The 23,807-nt window shown below is 35.5% G+C and overlaps 1 protein-coding gene across 1 annotated transcript in view; it reads left to right on the forward strand.

Annotated features, from left to right (window-relative positions):
• LOC140144186 (kinetochore protein Nuf2-B-like) overlaps window positions 1–23,807 on the forward strand; it is a 40,840-nt gene that overhangs the window by 8,031 nt on the left and 9,002 nt on the right. Inside the window, exons 3-9 of the mRNA XM_072166012.1 lie at window positions 1,222–1,379; window positions 9,655–9,716; window positions 11,594–11,691; window positions 14,691–14,801; window positions 15,365–15,484; window positions 16,802–17,064; window positions 18,488–18,679. Of these exons, the coding sequence (XP_072022113.1) occupies window positions 1,222–1,379; window positions 9,655–9,716; window positions 11,594–11,691; window positions 14,691–14,801; window positions 15,365–15,484; window positions 16,802–17,064; window positions 18,488–18,679 (1,004 nt within the window). The remainder of the gene's footprint in view (window positions 1–1,221; window positions 1,380–9,654; window positions 9,717–11,593; window positions 11,692–14,690; window positions 14,802–15,364; window positions 15,485–16,801; window positions 17,065–18,487; window positions 18,680–23,807) is intronic.

The following is a 23,807-nucleotide window of genomic DNA, read 5'->3' on the forward strand; positions in this document are numbered from 1 at the left end:
CAAATTTATCAAGGGGTGTAGTACCACCTTAAAGGGTTATTCCATTTTTTCATTTTTATTTTCATTTTTAATGAAATCCTAATTGAATTTCAGTATTTTTAGCAACATGCTAATGTACATTTCTCTTCTTGATATTCATTTCCTCAATAATAGAATAACCGTCTAAGCTAATTACTCGTAAAAGGTCATTGACCTTTACAATTTAAATAAAATACGTACAATTATTTTAATTAGTTCATTTGAAGCATTGATGTATTGAGAACATATCCTCTAAATCTGATGACATTCTTGCATAACATAAAAATTTTACAGTCATTTTTGTAATTGAGGTCCGATTTGAGAAAATTGCATTTGAAAATTGAGATTTACATAGAAGCCTGTGTATTAATTAATTAGTAATTAAGCATTATCTCAAAAATTAAGCATGTGTTAAGGTTAAAAATGGTGTTAATTATTCGGAGGTTGTCAATACATACAACATATCAAAAAATACATTTTTTGTCATTTTTGACCATGTAATGGAAATTGTACCCAACTTATGACATGCGACCATTTACAAATATTGCAGAATATACTTCAATTCTTAGTAGGTTGGTCAAAATTTTGGGGCTTTTATTATTGAAAAAAATATTTATAAGAATGGAAATTTCTAATTTTCATCATCAACTAATGATTAAATCTCGAAGTTTTGTCTGCGTCCATATACAATAAATGCATGGCAGGGATATGGACGCTAAACGATCTGCCTTCATGTTCAGTTGGGAGCAAATTGAGCTTCTCAGTTCTACCAGGAGTGTAATTGTAAGTGCTCAAAGTTGCGCTCCTGAACAATTCCAGGAGAGCAATTAATTGAGCTCCACTGATTTATTTAAACGAAGGACTGCTGAAGTGTCAGAGCTTTATCCTTGACAGGCAGACTCCCCTAGAATAGTTTGTTGTGAGGGAGGGGTTCAACATTCAAACAATGTTTAATCTTCCCAGCACTCTATATGCCAGTTGTACTCTTATTGTGTTCTATTATCTCATAACATAGGCATGAACCAATGAAACTAAAAGTTAAGATAAACGACCGCTGTTAAGAATATTGACCAAATAATATGCACATTACACACTACAAGTTCCATTATCGTAATTAGTCATACTGTACTTGTTGCATTTTAAATTTAATCATTGTTTTTTTCTTTAATTTCTTGGTTCCCTCTCCATTTATTTGTCATTCAGCCTCATCGTACTCAGCAGATATATGGTTTTATGTTAGAGAACACCATTAATGTACCAATGGAGAGGTTTGGTCAGTCACAGTTGCAAGCCAGCCAAGAGCTCATGTATCCAGAGCTGCATGATGACATCTGCCCTGTTATCAACTTGTCCATTGCAGTGTAAGTTACTAAGAAATTTTGTAATTGCTGAATTTAGAGCATACCCTAATAAGGCCAAGAAAAAAATGTTTGTTTGCCCTCATGAAAAAAATCAGGAGGGTGGGTAGGTCGAAATTGGTGTTTTTTTTCATTTTTATAAAAAAAATTTAATATGATGTAACAGCGGATGTTAAAGTCCCACATTTGTTTCATTTGAAAACAAAAGTTCAGAACAGTCATGGAAACATAGTCATGAGGTATCATTTGCCAAAGTTTGGGTTTCAAAATGCTCTAAACTATCTTAAAAAAGTATAAATTATTTTTTTAATGATTTTTTTTGTGCAAAAAATTACGAATTTTTGAGGTTATAATTTGGGGAAAAAAAAATAAAAACATGACCAAGACTGTCACGATTTTTTGGGATTTGTCGGGAAAGGGCAAACAAACATTTTTTTCTTGGCCTAACTTAAAACATCTTAAGAATACAAGTACGCCCTGAATTTACTACTACCTTAAGGGTACACAGCATGCTTCACCGGGAATTTGCAAAGCAAAGCCTTCATACCACCACAACCATTCAAGGACACTGTCAAATTTTCCTTCATGTTAAGAGCTATAATAAAGTTGCGCTGAAAGTGAATAGTGAATGATGACTGTGCATCAGTTGTTTTGTGGGTATTATGATAAATATAAACATTTTGCTTTGGGACCGAGGATATTCAGAGGTCCAAGCAAAATGTTTAGATTTTTCACAATACCTGCGGCAAAGTCATTAACCTCATTCATAATCTTTACTTTTCAAATTTGTTTGATCCTATCTTTATAATATTTACCATATTTTTCTGTAAACAAAACACAATAGTAAATTTAGTTTTCATTTTCCCTTAAGGGGGTACTACACCTGCCCAAATTTGTGCCTATTTTTGCATTTTTCTTGAAAATGATAGCGCATTGGTGACAAGTAAGATATGTATATTATAGGGGCATGGACTACAACTACTGCACTGTAAATTTTATTTCAACACAGAAACAGTTGTGGAGTTACAGTCAAAAATGAGGGAAAACCAATATTTGATCAATAAATCAATAACTGCTTGCCTTGAGTTGCTGAATTTTCAGTGCAGTAGTTGTAGTCCTTGCCCCTATAATATATACATATCTTATTTGTCACCAATGCGATATAATTTTTGAGAAAAATGCAAAAATATGCACAAAATTGGCCAGGGGTGTAGTACCCCCTTAAGAAATCAGAATAGCTGATCACCTAGTGAACCAATTACAAAACAATTGAATGTGGAGGTACCCAAAAGGTCACGAGACCTGAAAGCAGGCACCCCCAGGTCTAAAGGAAAACAATTTAATATGATGTAACAGCGGATGTTAAAGTCCCACATTTGTTTCATTTGAAAACAAAAGTTCAGAACAGTCATGGAAACATAGTCATGAGGTATCATTTGCCAAAGTTTGGGTTTCAAAATGCTCTAAACTATCTTAAAAAAGTATAAATTATTTTTTTAATGATTTTTTTTGTTCAAAAAATTACGAATTTTTTGAGGTTATAATTTGGGGAAAAAAAAATAAAAACATGACCAAGACTGTCACGATTTTTTGGGATTTGTCGGGAAAGGGCAAACAAACATTTTTTTCTTGGCCTAACTTAAAACATCTTAAGAATACAAGTACGCCCTGAATTTAGCACTCTACTACCTTAAGGGTACACAGCATGCTTCACCGGGAATTTGCAAAGCAAAGCCTTCATACCACCACAACCATTCAAGGACACTGTCAAATTTTCCTTCATGTTAAGAGCTATAATAAAGTTGCCAGGTGGTTGATTCTGGAGGCCTGTGGTATTATATTTGTGCCCTCTGGTGTAAAAAATATACTGATTACTGTTAAAGTGGACCAACATGATTTTGGACTGAAGCAAGTGAAAAGAAAGATATTAGCCATCGTAGTGTGACATTAAAATCAATCTTTGCCAGGTGAACTTGGTTCATGGTTCTGAACACAGATAGCATGAATTTGTGCTCTGAACCATGATCAAAGTGATCATTGCACAAAGTCAACATGGGTTGCAAACAGGTGAGCACATTCAGGGTGACTTATTTACTATACAACAGAGAATACTGTATAAAATATTTTTGCCATTGTTTTTTCTTGATATTTTAAGCCAGAGGGAGTAACTTTACTTGCCCCCTGCCCCCTGGGTCAGTATGTCATTACCCTCCCCCTGGGTTGGTATGCCATTGTCTGTTTGTAAAATAAACTACATTGTCCTTGTCAGCAAACTAATGATGAAGGTAAAAATTTTGCTGGGTATGAAGCTGATGAAAATGGTATCATCATAAAAAATATTCAGACTTGCTTGAGCAAGTCAGCCTGGGTTGAGTTAAACGAGATCTGCTCAAAATTAGCCATCGAGTTGGTTAAATCAAACAACGAAAACTTTGCGTATGCCATAAAGGCAGGTGAAACTGTTATGGTTTGTCACAAAGTAATTTATCATTTTATCATAAAGAAACTGACTGAAACTGAACTAAGCATCTGGAAAAATCTTGAATCACAGGGAAGACTTGCGGACCTTGAGAAAGCAGATTATGCATGTTCGATGGAGCATTTAAAGAATGGTGATTTAAGGCTGGTTCAAAGTGAATATTCAAGGCGAATATTACGACTTCGAATCGTTTTGGGCGTCAAAATATATGCGGCTTGAATATAAAACTATGAACCGGAGAAAGATATATTTCTACAATTCACAGCGTTGTCCGACTGTTAACAAGTATTGCCCGTTGACTAAGGTAAGCAAAATTTAGAGAATTTCTTTAACGAAGTTAATAAAATCATAATAGGTAAACTCCATTGAACTATTGTAATGATTTAATGTCTGTATAAATGGGTCTAAATAGGAGCAGTGGCGTAACCAGTGGGGGCCAGGGGTGCAAGCTGCCCCCGGACAAAAAAAACCTGGAAGAAGAGTCAAAAATTGGGAAGGGAAAAGAGGGAAGAAAAAGAGGGAAGAGAAAGGGAAAGAAGAGAAAAAGGGAAGGGAGAAGAGAAAAAGGGAAGAAAGAGGGAAGAAGAAAGAAGAAAAGAAAAAGAGGGAAGAAAAGGGGAAGGAGAAGAGAAAAGGGAAGGGACTCAAGGGACAAGAGAAAAGGGAAAGAAAGAGAAAGAAGATCTATAGGCCTACTACTTTCATTGTGAAATTTGTACTCTGAAACACTGATATTTTCTAATATGCCAAAAACCAGGAGCGGAGGTTGACCCATACCTTCTTGTAGGTTTCAACTGCAAAAGCAAATCAAGAAATGAATGAGTCAATAGATAAATAAATTAATAAATAAAAATAAATAAGTCAATAAATAAGTCAATAAATACATAAATAATTAAATAAATAAATAAATAAATAAATAAATAAATAAATAAATAAATAAATAAATAAATAAATAAATATAAATAAATAAATAAATAAATAAATAAATAAATAAATAAATAAATAAATAAATAAATATATAAATATCATAAGATATGATTGAAGCAACGACAAATATGACAGCCCGCACAAGTGTTATATATGAGACCACCCACGGTGACCCACAAATATATATCTGTCGAGTTCAACAAAATTCAACTCCCACAAATATATTTCCGGTGAATACTTTTTTCATTGGCTGATATCCACTTGATCGGTATCATCAAAGTAGTATTGCTCTCATTTCATGATTCATTGAGCAATCAATTTTGGCATTTGACCGAAATACGCGTCAAAAGATAAAAAGTCTCGTTCCAAACTTGTGTAGGCCTACATTGCTACAGGGCCTAAGTGTGTTTTAATGCCTGATTCACAAATCATAGAAATAAACAAGAATTTATTTTAAAAGAGCACGCAATGATAGGGTACCAACGCTCGTGGTTTTGGTTGTTCTGCATAGTTTATGAAGATATTCATTGCAAAGCGCTATATATCCATTCCTACATATTACTTATTTTGCCCTCTTAATTATTAATTATAATTATGAATTTGACTGATAACAACGCATTACATCTTTATTCCGCCCAAAATAACATCGTTTAGGCCTATAGGTGCCAAAAACGTCAAGAATTCGCTAGTCGGAAAAGATGACAAAAAGGGTGAACCTCCATGGCAAACGCATTTTTATATGAATAACCAATGATTTACCACCCAGACCCTCACACATCCTCTGCCAGGGGCAGATGCATATGGGGACCTAGAACTGGGGCCAAACATTATTTATGTAAAACCGGGGTGGGGGCATAAATCTGAATTTGGAGTTAAGACTTTTTTCTGCATCAGTCGATTTAAATAGAGCTACGTTAATATGGAAACATTCACTTGTACATTTAGGTTATGTTTGTAAGCCTAAATATCATATTATTTGCATAAAACATTACTTACCATCACTACAGCATTGGAATGCTATTGCCTGCCAGGCATTTTCCTTTACTTTCATATCATATAAAAATGGGTGCGCTTGTACCGCACTAATAAGGGGCACACCACTAAATCAATGCGCCATTTGTGTAACCCTAATGAGTTCGGTAAAATACAGAAACTATTTGAGGTATTTTGGGCTGGTCTTTAGACTTATTAATCAGAAAGAGTGGCGAATTATAGCTTAAATAAAAGTGGAAAGCCTATAAATAAATTTGAGTCACCAAAAAAGTCGCATTTTATAATTATTGAGAAAATAGGTCCATGAATTAAAAAATGGCAGAATCGGGTTTGCAGTCTTGAGAGCATGTCAAAAACAGTGAGGGCGCTGTTCACGGCCTCAGTGGCGGGAAAACGAGGTGGAAGGACAATAAGGACCCTATACATTGAAACATATGTTAAACTTTCATCGATTTACAATCGACTGGTCATCATAAAAAAATTTTAAACGAGCCCAAAAGGCCTCAAAATGAGCAAAGAAAACCGGTGTTTTTACACATATTTCAATGGGAAGATTATTTAGTGGTGTGCGCCCATAGCATTTTCTTTCAGTTCGTTATCAGCCATTTTGGAACTATCCAGGCGTATTTGACAACTGGGCAGGTTAAGGGATGGGGTATGAACGTTTGGACAGTAGGTATTTATTGTGGGACATTAGAGCACATCAGACATATCGAATAGGATTCTGAATACGAAGAATGTCCTTCTGATATCAAATAATTTTGATTTTTTGAAATTAGCAATGAAATACACATTTTATGGCAAATGATTAAAATTGATATTTTTGATATTTAACAGTACTCAAATTAAACTTTATAAATCTGATGATTTATACTTATAGTGTATGTAGGTGGGATGAAAAGCCGACAATCAATTGACAATGTTGACCTTTTCAGTATTGAAGATATGGATTTTTTTCCCAAAACACCAAAAAAATTAGGTCTTTTGGGGAAAAAATCCATATCTTCAATATGAAAGGGCAAAATTTTCAATTGATAGTCGGCTTTTCCTCCCACTACATACACTTTAAAAAATATCATTAGATTTATAATTTACTAGAGGACTGTTATATATCAATATGTGAAAAATATCAAATTTTAATAATTTGTCATAAAATTTGTATTATATCGTAAATTTCAAAAATGAAAATTATTTGATATCAGAAAGACATTCTTCGATTTATAATGTAATTCGATATGTCTGATGTGCTCTCATGTCCCACAAAAATACTGTCGAAACGCTCAAAACGCCATTCCAGATCCCTTAATTTTCATTGGGGATTTTTGAAATCATCGTTAGTCGAGCGATATTCAGGTGACCTCGAGCATTTCATATAAATCAATAGTATCTCGCTATCAGTCGCGCGATATTTAATCCGATTCAACTCATATTTTATTCGTTGCCGTATATATTTTGACGTCACAAAAAGTATTCGAAGCCGAATATTCGGCTTCGAATATTCACTATGAACCGACCCTTAAGTGTCGACCTGATTAAGTTTATCACCAAAGCTAGACTCCAAATCGCTGAATCAAATTCATTGCTCCATGTAATGTTTCCTCAGGTTAGCAAGTCGTGCCCTCTTTGCAGAAATCCATATGATACAATTTCACATGTAGCAAACGGCTGCATGCAATTTCGTTACAATTACATTTCAAGACATAACTGGATCATGAATATCCTTGAAAAGGAAATTAAAAAATACAACAGGTGTGATATCTACCCGTGAAAAGATCATCTCGGTGCCCTGATCACGAATGACGATGATGAAATTGAATTCGCAAAAACATCTTTCAGGACATTCAAGCAAGAAAACCAGACCTATTTCTCATTGATCACGAAAACATGAAGTGTTTCATCTTGGAAGTAACTTGTCCTTTCGATGCTTTCATTGAGGAAAGTTACAACACAAAGTTCCAAAAGTATACTCCTCTTTGTAACTTGCTCACATTGTGCGGATTTGATTGCAAAATCCTTGTCTTCGTGATTGGGTCACTCGGCCATATTCATCACCGTTTCCGAAGTGGGTTGAAGAAACTTGGCTTCCCCAAACGTGTTGCCAAGGCTGTTGCCAAGTATGCTTCTGTCAGTTCCATGATTGGAACCAACATCATTTGGAGACTGCGATACAGGCTCACCAAAATCAATTAATTCTTCCTGTTCAATTTCATGTTGTTTGTAATTTATTCATGTAATGATTTATAATGCCGCTTTGGTGGCCCAAATGTATTTGTTCATTATTGAATAAAAAATTCGTATATGTGTGTATGTGTGTGTGTATGTGACAAATTTGGTTAAAGTTTTGGTTAAAGTTTGCCTTCCGCCTATTTTCTGGGAGACTATGAGTCGCACGTTCCTCAAACTTGGTGGGTGGGTGCATCTTGACCCGAGACAGAACCGGTTTGTATTGGTTAGTGCGTCAAGGTCACTGAGGTCATGTAGGGGTCATCTGAGGTCAAATTAGTAAAAACTGTCGTATGGGTATGAAACTTGGTTGGTACAGTGAACATTTAAAGCCAAATTTTTGGAAGGTCATTTCAAGGTCACCAGGGGTCATCTGAGGTCAAATTATTAAAAACTGTCGTATGGGCATGAAACTTGGTGGGTACAGTCAACATTTAAAGCCCAATTTTTGGAAGGTCATTTTAAGGTCACCAGGGGTCATCTGAGGTCAAATTATTAAAAACTGTCGTATGGGCATGAAACTTGGTTGGTACAGTCAACATTTAAAGCCAAATTTTTGGAAGGTCATTTCAAGGTCACCAGGGGTCATCTGAGGTCAAATTAGTAAAACTGTCGTATGGGCATGAAACTTGGTGGGTACAGTCAACATTTAAAGCCAAATTTTGGAAGGTCATTTCATGGTCACCAGGGGTCATCAGAGGTCAAATTAGTAAAAACTGTTGTACGGGCATGAAACTTTGTGGGTACAGTCAACATTTAAAGCCAAATTTTTGGAAGGTCATTTCAAGGTCACCAGGGGTCATCTGAGGTCAACTTAGTAAAAACTGTTGTACAGGCATGAAACTTGGTGGGTACAGTCAACATTTAAAGCCAAATTTTTGGAAGGTCATTTCAAGGTCACCAGGGGTCATATGAGGTCAAATTAAGGAAAAACTGTTGTATGCACGGGCATGAAACTTGGTGGGTACAGTCAACATTTAAAGCCAAATTTTTGGAAGGTCATTTAGAGGTCACTAGGGGTCATCTGAGGTCAAATGAGTAAAAACTGTTGTAGGGGCATGAAACTTGGTGGGTACAGTCAACATTTAAAGCCCAATTTTTGGAAGGTCATTTCAAGGTCACCAGGGGTCATCTGAGGTCCAATTTAGTACAAACTGTTGTACGGGCATGAAACTTGACGGGTACAGTCAACATTTAAAGCCCAATTTTTGGAAGGTCATTTCGAGGTCACCAGGGGTCATCTGAGGTCAAATTAGGTCACCATCAGCCAGATAATTGTGCCCAGCCGATAACCACCAAATTCATTTACCTCTACCAAAAGTAATCGCAAAAGCAGGTGGTCACGAAAGCAGGCGAGACTCGTGGTTCGAGAACCGCCTTGTTAAAGACCTCATTTGTTGAAATTGGATGAGCATTACAAAAGAAACAGTGATGCAAGGAAGGAACAAAATAAATCAAAAGTTGTATTTTAATGTTCTAATCAATGGAAAGCACATCGCTAACTTCTTGTTTGAGAATGCTTTGTGTATAAATGAATATGGCATCCAATAGAGCAATTTGTTTAGAATATACAGGGTGAAAATAAATGCCAGCATTTTGTTAAGACCCATATCACTACACAATTTTGAACTAATTTTTTTTTATAAATATTTCCAGGTCTCGTTTGATGGGTGCATGTCAGGTGGACGATTTCAAGATCAAAGATTTACTTAATCCAAGTAAGTGTTGTCTTCATAATTAGTTTATCCAAGTAAGTGTTGTTTTACTAAATTGTGTTGTTATATACATTTCATCTTGTCAAAACCAAAAGTTATTTACTGACGTGACAGTTTCGACCATCTTGGGCGATGGCCATCTTCAGAGTGATGTTTTTCTCTCCAACTTCTGTTTTCTGTTGGTGCACCCTCTGTTGGTAAACAGAAGTTGGAGACATCACTCTGAAGATGGCCATCACCCAGGTTGGTCAAAACTGTCAGGTCAGTAAATAAGTTTTGGTTTTGACAAGATGAAATGTATATAATGAGTTTTTACAAACCTAATGAACCTCTTCAAGAATATAAATTGTGACCCGCTCTGACGAAACCCGCCATAAGTCGCACTCAGCCATTTCGAGATACGGCAAGTTAAAGTTGGAAAAGGGGTAAAAAACCTTGCAGATTTTGTTTTTCAGTTTTTATTATTTTTTGATTCTTTATTATGTTTACTTTAATCTACCATACTATTTCGATCGCAAGTAGTCAGTCGTGCAGTGCAATCAAACAAGTTTCTTAGTCTGCCGAGTTGAATTTTTTACTTAACAATTAAGTTTCATGGTCGAGTGTTGGTTTTTCCGAAATTGAATTTGGAGTGAACAACATCGACATTTAGCCTCTTTCACAGCCGGTTTCTGTCGTTCATAATAAACAGTGAGGCACATGAAGCTTGGGCCCAAGACTAGAAGTAGCCCGGATGTTGGACCGACAGAATAGTTCCCAGCTGTTTGAGACAAGGTGTATGTACAAAACGAGTGAGGAAGAACCTCCAGTGCTCCACCACTGAGATCTGAAGTTGAGCTTGCTATGGAACAGAGAAAAAAGGGATAGACATAATGTGGTGTCTATCTATGTTGTATCATATGGAAAAAGAAGAAATGGCAGAGAGACTGGTGTAGGGCAGTATTTATTCCACTGCTGAAGAAGGAAAAAGAGTGCGCCAATCACCGGACCATCAGCCTGATTTGACATGCAAGTAAAGTGTTTCTGAGGATCATCATAAGAGAATGAGGAACAAACTGGAGCAAGAAATATCTGATGAGCAGGCAGGATTTTGTGAAAGGAAGGGGGACTAGGAACCAAATTGTCAACATCAGGAATGTTATTGAGAAATGCAGGGAGCATAGACTTACAGTAAAACCTTTGACTGTGTTAGCCATGCTCAGATGTGGGAAACTATGAAGAAGATTGGTTCCCAATCCATCTTGTGGACCTGATCAGCCTCTTATATGAAGACCAAGAAACTACAGTCAGAACATGTAGTGGGAACGCAGATTGGTTCAAGATCGGAAGAGGCTTACGGTAGGGCTGTGCACTATCACCAAACCTATTTAACAGCTACTCTGAAGACATCATGAGAACAGCTTTGGAGGGATTTGAAGGTGGAGTGAAGTTTGGCGGTACAAGGGTCACTAACCTGAGGTACGCTGATGATACCACCAGTCTAATTTATAGCAACAGAGTAGAGCTGATTGATCTTTTTTAAAGGGGCATTTCGTGATCCATACCCTCGTCCTCCTACCTTTCACAAAAAAAGTTGAGATTTTTATACCACTGAAAACCTCTGGTTACATAATGTTTATGTACACAAATATTTTTGCAGATTAATTAGTTTAGTAAAGATATTGTCCATCAAGTAAGGGTGTGCAATATCGCGCTAGTTATTGTGAGAAAAATATTAATTATCGCTATGCAATATTTCTTACTGCTTCATATGACCCCCACAATAAACTATAGACTCAACAACTCCCAAATGAAAGCTGAATAAAGTCGCCAATTTCAAATTTGTAGTTAAATGTTACCTTTCTATATAATAAGTTGTGTTGTGTCCATTGTTTACACAGAGCCAAAGAGGACTATCCGAATGATGAGTGCGATAATCAATTTCTACCGATTTACAGGAGAACGATTTGAAACTTACAACCACATCAAGCAACAGCAGGTATGGTACTTTTGTTGTTGTTGTGCTTTTATTGTTGTTGTTGTTGTTGTTGTTGTTGTTGTTGTTGTTGTTGTTGTTGTTGTTCAGGAGAACAATTTGAAACTTATAACCACAACAACAGGTATGGTGCTGTTGTTGTTGTTGTTGTTGTTGTTGTTGTTGTTGTTGTTGTTGTTGTTGTTGTTGTTGTTGTTGTTGTTGTTGGTGTTGGTGTTGTTATTGTTGTAGTAAATTTTACTTTTACTCCCTTGATGCACTGGGCAGGGTGTACAAATCATCTGATTATATCACTCATACATAATAAATTCTAGACGGTTTATTCAGTGGCGTACCGTGGCCGCTCCTATCCCGGGGGGCTGAAAAAAATTTAATTTTGCCGCCACTTCCTCAACAGCCCGAAAATGTTGACCCAATTTTTTTTTTTTTTTTTTTTTTCGGTGGTTTGAAAAAGTGAAGAGCAAAAAAAAAAAAATTTATACTTTTTCAAATTTTTTCCGCCCTAAGTTTTCTTTACTAATTCTTTTTGCCGCCCCTTCTTCTTTTGCCGCCCCTTCTTCTACCGCCACCCCTTCGTTTTGGCCGTCCCCTGCTTTTACCCCGGGGGGCTGGCGCCCCCAAAGCCCCCCAAATACGCGCATGTTCTTGGTTAATTACCATTTGAATTTTATCATCGAACAATTGTAATCCACAGACAAAGAAAAATTAGGCCTTTTTGTAACGTTTATATAATCTGTTGGAATTTATTTCGCGGTATTGCCAGTGTCACTTTCATGTAACAAAATTGCTCACTACCTTGGTATGCACAAAGTGAATAGTTATTGATGACTGCATATCAGTTGTTTAGTGGGTATTGTGAAAAATCTATACATTTTGCTTTGGGACTGAGGATATTCAGATGTACACGCTCTCCTTCACTGGATCGAGCACTCTTTTTAATGAAAGAAGAAACACAACTTTATGTATAATTTTAACTAAATAGCTTTCATTTTCCATTTAAAAGAAATCAGAATAGCTGATCACCTAGTGAACCAATTACAAAACAATTAAATGTGGAGGTACCCAAAAGGTCTAAAGCATATATTTCAAACAAACAGTAAAATAAAAATATAAAGACATTAACACACCACAAACCATGCCAAACCGGTATATAATTACGAGATCTATCAGTCATAAACAACTTGCAATTTTGTTGCATAAACTGTAAGTACCGTAATGCTGGACATTTTGCCAGAATCCCATTACTATCTACTACTAAAGCCCAGATCATTAGATGTAATTCAAAGTATTGTTAACTTTAATTTTAACTTTTAGTTATTTGGGCAATTCCAAGCGTTGCGGAATGATGCAAACTGCCTTTGTACGAATTTCTTTTTGATGCAGCAGCCAAATATGTATTAACAGCACAAGGTGAATAGCATAATGTTAAAGTATTTTTGGTTAGTGAATGATTAAGGTAGGAGAAACTTTTCCAAACCACCCTAATTTCCTACTTTGCATATGCAAAGTTTGCGTTGCGGAATGATGCGCACGGGACCAGTATTTTTTGCACTAAAACATTTTTGACAAACTCTGTGAGTTTAGTAATCTGAGATATTAAATTTGCCACTTAATCTAAAGCTTAGGATGTAAACTGACAATTGTCAGTATCGATTTAAAAAAAATTTGGGCATCGTCTCTTTATGGCAAATTTTCCGACACTAGGTCACGCTATGAATGATGCAAGGAGCGCTATGAATGATGCTGTGTGTAAAATCCCATAGAAAATGAAAAGCAGTCCATGTTTGAAAATAAAAATAAATAGATCAATAAATTTGAGTAAATTGTGTTTTATATACTTGGCTACTTATGTTAGCTGACAAATATCAATATTTATCCAAAAATATTTATCACCGATTTTTAAATCAGATAACTTGTGTTGCATGGTCACATTTTGAAACTAAAATTATGTCAACATTTTGCTAGTCTAAAATTCTTGGAAGTGAAATTTAGCACTGGGTGTTAGCCATAGGATGTAACATAACAACTATCACCATCTATCAAGAAATAATCATCACTGTTTTTATTTTATCGTAAATTTAAAGAAAAAATCCTTGCAATCCATGAATCCTTATGGCGTTGCGGAATGATGCAGGGGGTTTTGTGGAGTTATGCCACTTACAATGGTTCAGGCAATGCTGAAACATCAATTACTGTAAAGATAATTCTGTGCAATGCATTTCAGAAAGTTCTAACCCAAAATTGTGAATTTTTTTTTTTTTCCAACGGGCACATTATGAATTATGCATCATTCCGCAACGCGTATGCGAATGATGCAACTTTAATTGGTCGTTACCGCAAATTAGACTTTTGAAAATTATTTTTGGGTCATTGGATAGGGATGAATATATTTGCTTTGCATTCTAGTTTCAATGAAAATCAACCTTATTTTAAAATTGCAGTGGTAATAAGTGATACTATTGCGTTGGAATGATGCTTTTAATCGTAAAATTGGTACTCAAACAATGCTGACGAAGCTACACGTTATAAAATTTGAAAATTTCTGGTGTTTATATTTTGAGCTACTTATAAACTTTATATTCACATGCATAATTTGTTTCCAAAATTTTACAGTACAGAGCAGTTGCTGTGTTTTTAGTTTTGCTGCTTTTACCAGTCAAGAATATGCAAATTTATGCAAATTACGATGTTTTTCTAACAATGGACACCATTTCCTCCTAAAAAAGTACGTTTTCAGAAAATATAGCTTTTTAGCTACAATATGAGACCAAAATCACATACTTGACTTGATTTTTAAATTTTGACAATTTGGGCGAGGTTGCTTGGAATTGACCATTTATAACCAACATTTGCTTAATAAGCCCGAGCTTGCAACCTTTGACATCTCTATTGTCTAACACTGGTGCCTTCTGCTACTAACTTGAACAGCTCTTGCATGTTTTGAACGGTGTCAGACCACCAGTATGCAGTGATACATGGTATTTTATCCTTTTGTCTTGTAGGAAGAGATACTTCAGCAGCATCGGAGCTACAAGCAGAGGATAGATGAAATGAAAGCACGCATAAATCAAATCAAAGCTGAGAGAGCAGAAAAAGATGTTGCCATAGCTGAGGTAAGACTGAATCAAGTCAGGGTGTATATTTTCAGGCTTTTGCAGGATTTCAGGCATTTGTGTCAAATTTTTCCATCATATGAAAATGGAAGTTTATTAGGTAATGGGAAAAAAACCACCCCTTTGCCCATGGACCAGCAGTCCTAAAGCGAGCCCATGTACACCACCCGATAGTCAATCCCTTCTGCTCTCATGGCTATAATGGCCCTTTAGAATTCTGTGCATTTTAAAGTGACACTTTAAAGAATTTAATTGAGAACCCTTGATGTAGACAAACCAAATGATTCCACCAAAAAATTCCAGCAAAAAGAAGTTTTGCAAATACTTTTGCACTGGGCAATGGATGGCGTAAAAAGAACTAGCTCATGCCTGCGTTATGCTGTGCTATACCAGATCGATCGGTGATTGATGTGATGATGACATGATTCAATTCTAAAGCCAATCAGAACCCGGCCTCATGTTTACACCATATTACTGCGCCAAATCAGGCAGTGCGAAAGGTCTTTGCAAATTGGTGTATATATTCATTTAGACAGGAATTGTTTAATTTGTTTATATTCTAGATGGCTGAAAGGGTGGACAAACTGAGTGGTACAATGACTGGATATCAGCAGGAGCAGGCAACACAACAGAGAGATATCCAGATGCTGAAGATGACAACAGCAGAGAAAACAGCGAAAATAGTAAGCACAAATATTACACATCTACATCTAAACACTGACAGGCAAATAAGATGTTCCCACATAATGAGTGTAAAGTTACAAATCTGCATTTGAGAGTCATTGCAATATTCATAATCTCTGGATCATAAGATTTAAAATGATATATAACTTGCCAGGGTTGTGTCCTCAATTGGTGTGCAATAGTCAATATTTTAAAGAAGAATTTCTGACATATTAAAGGAAGCTTATCTCCCTTTCTTCCTTGGTGACTTCCCACTCATTTTGTGAGAACAGGTCTCATTAATGTGGACAGCAATCCACCATGTGGAATGTTCACTATCCAACAGCTGGCACACGTTTTGAGGTTTATAATCCGTACTATAGACAAACACAAAAGGCTATTCCAGATGAAATCCATACACCCCTATGGAAGACATGACCTTTATATCCCACACAGGGGTGTAGATTTCATTTTAGTCACCCATCCAGGTAACCTAATTTGAAATTCTCTCTCCCTATGTGGGGGATTAAGGTCATGTCTTCCATAGGGGGTGTATGGATTTCAACTGGAAGAGCCCTATGAGTAGAGAACCAGTGCTATTATGTTCTGGGACCAAATCATTAATACAAAGATTTGAAAGTGCTTTTGACATGCCTGAAGGGTACCGAATAAATTTGGCTTTGGCTATCTTCTTCAAAGTTTGTGCAATTTTTGGTAGGGGTCAATTACTTATTTTCTTTTTCAGCCATTATCAATCCACTACAGGATGAACGCCTCAGCATTATTTTTTGTCATGCTGGATAGAGCTCCAACTCCTAGGCCGATGGCTTTACTGGACTACGAAGCCATATAGGTGGAGCTATTTAACCCATAGCTGAGGCTTGTTTGATGGGTGCTAGGTCATGTCCACACACCGGTTGGCCTGCACGCTGCATCTTTGGGTTCCAATGCTGCTCTGAGATCCCTTACCGTTTTGCCTGGGGTTGGGTACCCAGTTACTATAGATAGGGGTCAAATAAGTACATTAAAAAATAATGCAATCCTGTTACAAAGTAGCCTATATACCAAATTACGTGTCTGGTTTATAAGTGGGTCAAAAGAACATTGATATTTTTTGAGAAAAAGAGAAATAACCTCCTCCCTCCATAACGACGCTTGGATTTTTGGGATTTTCCCTAAAATAATATGGAATCACTTTCAATATAAATGGGGATTGGGGAAAACTTTTTATGAGGAGACCCAGGTTTTAAGGTTTCAATTTTAAAAAGCACTTCAACAAGAGTTGCAATTGGGATAAACTGTTTTATGCAAACATGATTTTTCAATGTTCTCTACAGGAAAAACTCAAGCTCTCATCTCACAACACCAAAGAAGCAATAGATAAACTGCGTCCACAGATCATCCAGTCACCAGAACGCATCAAGGCTGACATGGCGCGCATGCACAACGCCATCAGTGCAGGGAAAGCGGCTAAAGATGAAAAAGCCAGAAGATTACAAGAAATTCATGGTCAGAAGGACAGGGGATCGGTGCTTCTAGAAGGGAGTCAGCAGGGAGTCAAATATCTAGCTAATATCATGGCAGAATTGGATAAACAAAAGTGAGTTGGTCAGAGATGCCACTTTTCAGTTTTTAGCCTGAATTCAGGTTTCTTCCAAATTCCTGCACTTTTATTTATTTTCAGCCTGTTTTGGGTTTGGGGCTTTTTGGCCTGCATTTGTGCACTTTTTCAGGTTTTTCTAACCAGTTTCAGGTTTATTGAGTGAATGGCATCTCTGGTTGGTGCATTGGACCATGTTAACTATTACAGGAGATACAATCAGGGGCGTTGCAAGCTGGTGGACAGGGTGGACGAAGTCCAGGGGCCCGAGCAAAAGCAAAAATGAAATAAGAGGAATAAAAGAGATGTTAAAAGGGCCCGCACACTGCTCCTTGTCCATGGGCCCGAGGCTCTTGCTACGCCCCTGGATACAATTTCATCATCATTCATTGGGGTTTGAGACAAAGGCAGTGTTAAAACCTTAGTGAGAATCCCGTAATTGATTCTTGCAAAGATTCTAGTAAACTTATTTGCGGGAATCAAAGTTGATTGCCGAGCGTACCATGCTCTTTATGCGCCGCATTTTTTAACACAGTGCGTGTGACGCAAAGAATCGGCCCCCGATGCCACAGATTTGGTTTGTACTTCTAGGTTGAAGCAGTATAGTGTGAATGACTGCCATTTCCCCTGAATTCTACTTCATATGCTAACAGTATCATATCAAGGCTTCCGCACAACACTGCCTCAAACCCATTTTTGGTGAAAATTAGATTAGATTTTCCAGTGATAACAAAGTCGTATATAATTATCTAACCATATGTAACCTATAAATAAATGCACAGATCAGTGAAACATATTTTCAACAGGCCTAAGCTGCTAGTGCAACATAGACTCAAAGTGGGACATGAGGCTAAATGAAGATGAGGTAACTGGCCAATCAGATTACCGGTCTGTGGCACTGTAGAGACGATTGAATCAGCCAATCGGGACCACACGTCAGTGTTTACGATGCGTACATGCTAAAACTGTAACCAAGGGCAGTTGTTCTTTGCAAGCAAGTGTAATGAAACACCTTTACTATATATGCTATGCCAGTTCTATTTGACGTAGTTTTAATTATGTTTAGAATGGTGCATCATACACAGAACAAAGCACAGCTTGTGGGTGGCGTACCTGATTGTACGATCTAATTATATGTTTTGTTTGTTTTGATCTTGTTTATTTGTGTGTTTTTGGAGGCAGTGGCGTAGTTCTGTGAAAAGTATTGCCCAGAACAGGCCGACCCTGCTGGAGCATAGTCAATGCCGTATATGCTACCTAATCCTAGTGGTTAAAACAACACGGTTTGATTCATACACATGCCCACACACAATGACAGCATCTTGTTACATACGTGCATGAAAGCATTGATGTCATTATCCTGTGGAAACACAAAGTACAATTTTTCAATTATTTAACTGTATTTAATTTTATTTTTTCTCAGGGAAATGGCAAGTGAGATTGAGAAAATCCGGGACAAACGGCAAGGGCAGACAGACGTCCTACATCAGTTGACGGCAAAGGAAGGTCATGTGAACCGGCAAATTGAAAGCCGGCAAGAAAAACTGGCTAAGATGCAAATCCAACATAGAGTGGCTGTAGAAGGGTTGAAGGAAAATATTGTTACAAAAGAAAGGTGAGGGCTCAGTTTTTTTATTTATTTAATTTAATTTCTTTCAAGGCTAGTGATGTCAGAGTTTCCTAATGCATTGTCGATTGGTTTGTTACAAGTGAACTCTGACCTATCAGGAATATTGCTTTTTTTAACTTATAAAATATTGATTAAAATATTTGACTTCAGTTTAAAAAAAAAAAAAATATTGTAATTGAGAGTGGAATATTATTTTTTGTGTTTTTAACAATTTTAGTAAATTCTTAAACACTTGAGAATGTTCTTGCAATCTTATTGGTTCTTACCCGTGTGATATGACGCGATATCACACACCTTAGAGCGTGCATGTCGACGCGATACTCGTACGCGCTATTTGAACCAATTGGAATGTGCATAGCAACAACAGGACTGATCGATTCTAAGCCCTAGGTAATTCCTTGTAAAATGTAGGATTTAATTTGATTAAAATTTGGTATACTTATAATTAAAGAGGAAGCCCCGCCTGGCCAGTTCTTCTGTGAAGAACTGACTTACACCTGTTACTTTGATGACAGACAGAACAGAATTTACATGGATACATTTTAACCTTGATTAATTCCCTAAGGAACTTAGACCAAAAGTGGGGCTTCATCTTTAATATATTCATTTTCATTGAAATGTTTAAGAATGAGAATAAAGGTATTGTTTTTAGCCGCTATCGTGCATCTATCGTCTCATATAACATGCGACATCTTTATTTTTGGCGTAAAACAACTCGGCGGATAATGATGTTGCCCGTGTTATATGAGAAGATAGATGCACTCCAGCGGTTAAAAACAATACCTTTATTCTCTAAATATTAAAACATTATTTTCTAGGCACAAAAAAAAATTCTTATAGATCAGAGTTAAGCTATACCAAAATTTGCCAATATCATTCCACAATGCATTTAAAATTTAATACCGATATTGCTTATTGTGACATTAACTAAATCATTAATGATGCCAGGTGTAATTCAGTTGGTGCTAATTCAATACCATATCAAAATTCTAAATCTTGTTTTAAAACTTAGATGATGATGTATTATTATTTTTCAAACTTTTGTCTGACATAACTTTCATGGTTGGTTGGCAGCCCTCGAATTAAGGATCTGAAGGGGCACGGCAACTTTTTGTAGGGCAAGTTGATAATTGCCTTGGATTTTCACTGAAAACGGCAGTTTGTAATATTTTAAGAGGGCATCATGGCAACTGTTGAAAATTTGAGAACGGCACCAAGGCAATTTCTCAAAAGTGAAGAAAACACACACAAACAGTAGATGATTTTATAATGAAGGGGCAGGGCTGGGGCACCGACGACAACTTCATTAGAGGGCACGGCAAGTGACTGCCTTGGGTAAAGGACAAATTTTGAGGGCATTATGGCAGTGGGGATGGACACCCACGGCAAAATACCATGGGTGCCGTGGGTTTATTATTATTATTATTATTATTAATTCTTTCTTTATTGAGGGTTATACTGCTTCAGTGACAAGCACTGCTTTTCAAGCAGGCCCTCATTGATACATGTTATGCAACAAAATATATTCCGATACACAATATTTACAAAGTATCATACAGTATTTACAATGTATTTACAATATATTACAAATAAGTATAATGGTATCATCAACTACAAGATAATTATAAATACCATGATTCAAAATACAGAAATACAATAATTATATTTATATACAAAAATCAAGCAAGTAAATGAATAAAATATAGATAAAGACAGGCCTAAATTTCTTTAATTTTGATTGAAATTGGCCTAAAGTCATATTTTCCATCTGAGCTCTTACTGTCGGTGGCAAAGAATTCCATGCATAGGCTGCCCTGACATGAAAAAGTACGCTGACCTGAATTTGATTTAAATTTTGGTACAATCAATGTATTAGAAGTATGATTTCTAGTTATATGATTATGGTTATCATGAACAAAATCAAATTGAGAAGATAAGTATGATGGATATTCATTCTTTAAGCATTTGAAAACAGTCATTAATAGAGTATTATGCCATCTTTGATCAAGTTTAACCCACTGCAATGTATTCATTAAATCATTAGTTGGTGTCCTTATATCTGCTGAGAGAATTATTCTAGCTAAATTATTATGAAGTACCTGAAGCCTATTATGGTACTCTACACTAAAATTTGACCAGACCATGCTTCCATAATCAAAGTGGGGAATAACAAGAGCATTGGATAACATTACAGTGGTTTTGTATGGAAGGAAATATTTTATACGTTTTATTATGCCAGTTCTTTTGGAAATAGTTTTACTAACATTATCGACATGAGCTGACCAGGACAGCTTGCTATCAAATTTCACACCTAGATATTTAAACTCATCTACTCTTTCAATATCATTGTTGTTATATATTAAATGTACATTGTTGAACTTTTCAAGCATTTTGTTTGTACCAAAGATCATAAACTTAGTCTTTTCAACATTTAAAGTGAGTTTGTTTACTTGAACCATTCAGCTACCCTACTTAGACATGACTCCATTTGAATTTTAAGATCAGATTCATTTTTAGCTTTACACATTAAAGAGGTATCATCTGCATACATTACAGTTTTACATTCAGACACAGCATTAGGTAAACAGTTAACAAAAATTATAAACAGTAAAGGACCTAAAATTGAGCCCTGAGGAATACCAATATCAATTGGCCTAAAGTCAGAAAAAGTTGAGTTAACATTAACAGTTTGTTCTCTGTCGTTTAAGTATGATTTAAACCATAATAATTCATCCCCACATACCCCATATTGTTTAAGTTTCCTAATCAGAATATCATGATTTACAGTATCAAATGCTTTCTTTAAGTCTATAAATAAAACGCCTGTAGCATAACCTGTATCCATATTCTTTAAAATGTAATCTTGAACATCTAGAAGGGTTGTTGTTGTGGAATGATTCGGACGAAATCCTGATTGAGCATTTGATAATAGTCCTACATTACTCATATATTCATATAATTGATCATGAACAGCTCTTTCAATGATCTTTGATACAATTGGTAATACAGAGATAGGTCTATAGTTACTAACATTAGTTTTATCACCCGATTTAAATATTGGAGTTACTTTAGCCTTCTTCCATGCATCAGGAAAAGTAGAGCCATTCAAAGACAGGTTACAAATATGAACAAGGCATTTTGAGATGAAAGGCGCAGCAAACTTTAATAACCTTACATTGAATGGATCTAATCCTGATGATTTACAATTTTGCATTTTACTTATTTGTTTAAGAACAAATTCATTAGATATTGCTCTAAAACTAAATTTGTTTACACTATGATTTTGATGAGAACATACAGTATTACAAGTGCATACATAATTATCATTGTTATTATTAAATTTACTCCCAAGTTCATTACCTATTGAAGTGAAAAACTCATTGAACTCATTTGCCATATCCTTTTTGTTACCTGAGTAATTACCATTCTTTTTAACAACTGCTGTAGGTATACTTGATGTTTTGTTTGGTATAATTTTCTTAATTGCTTTCCAAAGATTTTTACTATTATTTATGTTGTTATTTATAGCCTCATTACAATAACTCTTTTTCAGTGAATATTTCATATTGTTTACTTTATTTCGAAGAGACTTTGCTTTACTCCAATCTTCAGCATTATTTGTCTTATGTGCTTTTGAAAAATAGTAGTCCCTATCTTTACTTAGTCTCAAAATTCACTGTTCACCCATTCAGGTAAACAACCTTTAACTTTCTTTTCCTTAAATGGTGCATGCTTGTCACAGGCAGCATTGAATGAAGACTGCCATTCATTAAGTGCTTCATTGACATCATTTATATTACATATTCTACCCCAATCAATATTTCTGATTGTATCAATATAATCTACTTCATTGAAGTTTTTGAAACACCTGGATCTTACAATTTTTGGTGGAAGTTTCAACTTATTACATTTTCTTACAGCATATATTAATGAATGATCACTAAGACCTAAACTATGAACACCAGATGAGATTATAAGTTCTGGTTTTGATACAAATATTAAGTCAATTTTTGTTTTACTAGTTTCGGTTATTCTTGTATAATCTGTTATAATTTGTTTCATATTAGAATTGTTTGCCAACCTTGTCACTTTTCTTAAATTACCAATTTTAACCTGATCTAAATTAAAGTCTCCTAAAATATATACATCATCATATAAATCATTACATTTCTTAAATATATCATCAAGATTATCAAGAAAATCAACAGTACAGTCTGGAGGGCGATAAATACTGCCAACTAAAATAGGCTTTGTATTGGTTAAATTAAGTTCAATAAAAATACCTTCAATATCATTATCATATAAATCCTCATTTTGTTTTGACAAAATACTGTTTTTAATATAACATAAAACTCCACCCCGTATTTTACCATTTTGTCTATCAAGTCTATAAGTATTGTAACCATCTATTTCTACTTCTGAGTCATCAACATCCTTATCTAACCAAGTCTCATTAATACATTTAACACATCAATAGCATTGTCATTCAAAAGGAAGTTAACCTCATCAACTTTGTGGATTAAACCCTGGATATTTAAATGAGCTATTTTAAGACCCTTCCTAATCTTACACTTTAAATCAATAAAACCCTCATTAAGAGGAAGTTCATCATTAGCAAGTTTGTGAAAACAATTCTTACAATACCAATAATTATTTTGCTTAACATCATTGTCATCAACACATCTAAAGTGAAAATCAAGTGTACAATTATTACAAGTTACATAAATATCATTTTGTAAGATTTTTCTTACACACTCACCACAAAAATCATTTTCAGTTTTCTTACAAATTTTGGCATTCTCTACAGTTTTTAAAGTTACAGTTCTTTTTTTACTTTTATCACTCACAGTTTGCATATTTAGAGTTTCTTTATCAGTTCTATCCTTTACCTGCTCCTCCAATGAGATGTTACAACACAAAAATCCTGGTGAAATACACTACGGAGACAAGACAAATAGTTCTCTTGAAGAAGTTATTCCTAATCGTGATAAATGTAATCCGTCAGTGGTTGCAATATGATGATCCAAAGTGATATTCCTATTGTCTATGAAATTCAAGTTCTTGGTATAACACATGTCATAAAGTCTCGCGTTAAATTCCTTTATCCATGCAC

Source organism: Amphiura filiformis, unplaced genomic scaffold, assembly GCF_039555335.1.
Source record: "Amphiura filiformis unplaced genomic scaffold, Afil_fr2py scaffold_44, whole genome shotgun sequence".
Classification (NCBI taxonomy): domain Eukaryota; kingdom Metazoa; phylum Echinodermata; class Ophiuroidea; order Amphilepidida; family Amphiuridae; genus Amphiura; species Amphiura filiformis.